This window comes from Sinocyclocheilus grahami, unplaced genomic scaffold (genome assembly GCF_001515645.1).
Source record: "Sinocyclocheilus grahami isolate Dianchi unplaced genomic scaffold, SAMN03320097.WGS_v1.1 scaffold16374.1, whole genome shotgun sequence".
In the NCBI taxonomy this organism is placed as follows: domain Eukaryota; kingdom Metazoa; phylum Chordata; class Actinopteri; order Cypriniformes; family Cyprinidae; genus Sinocyclocheilus; species Sinocyclocheilus grahami.
In genome coordinates this window covers 540-3743 of record NW_015516115.1, presented here as the reverse complement: position 1 = coordinate 3743, position 3204 = coordinate 540, and the positions used below count along the sequence as shown (strand labels likewise).

General features: G+C 37.3%; 1 protein-coding gene across 1 annotated transcript in view; it reads right to left on the bottom strand.

Moving 5' to 3' along the window:
* The window catches only part of LOC107579301 (rho GTPase-activating protein 22-like), a gene marked incomplete at both ends in the record, with an annotated part of 3289 nt that extends 475 nt beyond the window's left edge, over window positions 1-2814 (bottom strand). The window contains one exon of the mRNA XM_016265146.1: window positions 2630-2814. Coding sequence (XP_016120632.1) covers window positions 2630-2814 — 185 coding nt within the window. The remainder of the gene's footprint in view (window positions 1-2629) is intronic.
* Window positions 2815-3204: the final 390 nt, after the last annotated feature.

The window sequence follows — 3204 nt, the reverse complement described above, 5'->3', positions numbered from 1 at the left end:
AAATTTTTAAAGGCCCCCCCCCCCCCCACAGTAACTTAAGTTACTTTACTTAAGTAAGTAACTTTGCAACTACATGTCAACTAGAGTATTAGTAGACTGTCTTCTTAATATCTTCTAACACTTTCTTAAGTGTTCTACTAACCCTAAACCTACCCTAACAGTCTACTCTGAGAGTTAGTAGACATGTAGTTACAAATTAATGAGAATTATTTGGCATGTAGTTGCAAAGCTACTTATAGTTAGTAGAATGTCTAAAGTGGACTATCGAAATAAAGTGTAACCATTATTTTTAATACATGACTGTTGAATCTCCAAAAAATCTTCTTAAGAAAAAAAAATCAGAAATTTGGATGAATTCCAAGTTCGTAAAAATGTTGTTTATATTTCATATTCAAATTAACATTTTCTCAAGAACATCTTACTTGATTTTTTTTAAAGCTTTGCTATTATCTGATTGTATGGATGGTTTTTGCACTGAACTCTGAGCTTTTTTTGCACTACTTGCATATTAATGCATAATAACTACAATAGTTTTTCTGTGTATGGCATTAAATGAAAAAATTTAAAACAAGGTAACTATTTTTTTTTTATTAATTTTATTATTATTATTTTTGAATAATTCTAACCGACTTTTGAATTCAGCAGAAAGCGCATAATCTTCAAGTCCCTTCAGAGTATGTCTCTAGGGTTATGTTGTAATGCTTAATATTTGAAACAACCCAATAAATTCATTAAACATCTTACGTTTGTGGATTAAGTTGGAGGTTATCTTAACTTTAAGAAGTTATTTATGATAATTTTTAAGAACATTCAAATTTTGTTTTAAAAAAGGATAATAATAATAAAACAAAAAAGTTTATTCGTAAGTTAGAAAATAAGAAGAAAATACTGTAGCAGTTCGTTTGATTCGTTTCACCCCAGATCGTGATGCATGGGACGTAATGCTCAATACGGCCCGGTCTACACTCTCACCTTTCATCTCAGTGTGTGATTTGCTCTGAGATTTGCCTACACAGGCTTTCCACTTTGAATCCATTGATTAAAGGCAGGAAAAGTGGGAGGGATTGACATTTTCGCACAGATCCTGGCCAGCGCAGCATGGGCACAGATTAATGGTGCTTGGATGAGTATTGACAGTCTCCTGTGAGGGATGCTGTTCATCTGAAGAACTTACCAAGGCTGGACCGTATTGATTGCTTAATATGAGATGGTCGAAACCTGCTAAAAGCAATGCGCAGGCTCGGATTGTGGTGGAAATATGACGCAACTGGGCATAAATGGAGGAGTTCACACTTACTAATAGCTCTATAGCTATCACACGATGCTCTAACATAAAGTGCTGTCTAGAATCTAGAAAGTGTGCGTAGTGTTTAAGTGACGGATGTCACATTTATTGACTGTTTTTTGCCCTCTTTTGTTGGAGATCTGTCACTCTCTCTTAAAAAAGGCATGGCTTGTGACTCTCAGTTGTGAATGTTTTGCATTAAGATAACGTAAAATACTTTGAATACTCTGAGATGGTTTTTGGCAGCATCACAACACCGCTAGTGCATTTATACTGAGTGAAACATAGTGAATATCTGTGTTCGTGATAGGGAGACCACACTGACTTACAGTTAAAGTTATGCAAAGGTATTTATTAAATGTGCAATTTTTTTTTCAAAAAAGTGGTTTTTGTTAGCATGATTTAGCATGCTGTCCTAGGATAGTCATTAAGCTTTGCTAGTGACAGACAGCTTAAACCAGAGATGTTCACAAGTCTTTAACATGGAGTCCGAGTCGAGTCTCGAGTCTTTGGTCACGAGTCTGAGTCGAGTCTCAAGTCATTTAATGGCTTGCAAAAAAAATCCCATTCAGAATCCTCATGCATTGAAATCTTCCTATTGATGAAGCTGTTTTATAGGCTATAGACAAAATATAGCCTATCATCTATGATCTGCTTTGTAAAAAAAAAAGAGGTGTTAAGATGTAAGGTTAATGTACATCCAGCCTGTTATTTATAGCATGTTCAAAACTGAAAAAATATGAGTCCGATCTACCATGACACATAAGGAAATATGTGACACAGATATTACAATACCATACAAATAAAGTATTTCTTTATGATATAAATCAGGGGTATTCAATTAAAGTTCCTATTCAATTAAAGTTACGGCTTCCGCGTACAAAAGTTAGCGGAAAGGTGCTTATTAAGTTTGAAATATGGATATTTTTCTTACAAAAACGCATGGATTCGCTACAGGAGGCCTTTAATCACCCCCCGGAGCTGTGTGAGGCACATTTTATTACGGATGCACACACTTTATTTCATGTCTTCTGGACTGTTGACAAAGCACCTCAATTGTAAGGCTTGGAGGGGCCAGGAACATTTTTTATATAACTCCAATTGGATTAATCTGCAAGAAGAAAGTCATGCACACCTATAGGATGCTTTGAGGGTGAGTAAAACATTTTTGGGTGAGCTATCCCTTTAAGGCGTGCCTTTAGCCCCGTTGTACCCTACTTTGCATGCACTGTAGAAGCCATTGGACAGCCGTCTCAGTAGTGCAGTGATGCAAATTCAAAGTGGTTCAACTGTCAAATTTCTTTTCATAGGCATATTTCTGTACGTCTTCAAAGCTGAACACACCTGGGGTTTGGTCTCCTCTTCATCCTTGTAGAAGTAGAGGTGGTCAGCACGCAACACAAACCAGCGCAGCTGCCAGTTCTTCATGATGCTCCTCTGCTTCTTCAGCCAGCCGGCCTTTAGCACTCCCTCTTGGAGACTCGGTGAGCCACGTGATGCCTCTCCCATCACCATGCTCTTGGACCTGGCTGCAGGTGATGAGAAGAGACGTACATGTCAGCGATCATCCTCATCATTTCTAGTCATGCATGATTTAAGGATGACAAGCACTTACAGTAGCAGAGGGGAAAACTGTCATCATTTACACAAAAGCAGAACTGTAGGCTATTGTGTGACTTCAGAAGACGTCATGAGTCATACCAAACACTTTTTATGAGACTTTTGCGGTGCTTTTGTGTCTTTATTTGAAGCTTGACAGCTTCACTCTCCATTCATGGCATAAATGCATGGAAAAAGTGATCTAAGCGATTTCTTAAAAATCCTCTTTGTTTTCCACGGATGAAAGAAAGCGTTAGCAAAAACATGTAGCTTAGGGATAAGTGCTGTGTTTAACCTGAGAGGCAGTGATTTATACTAAA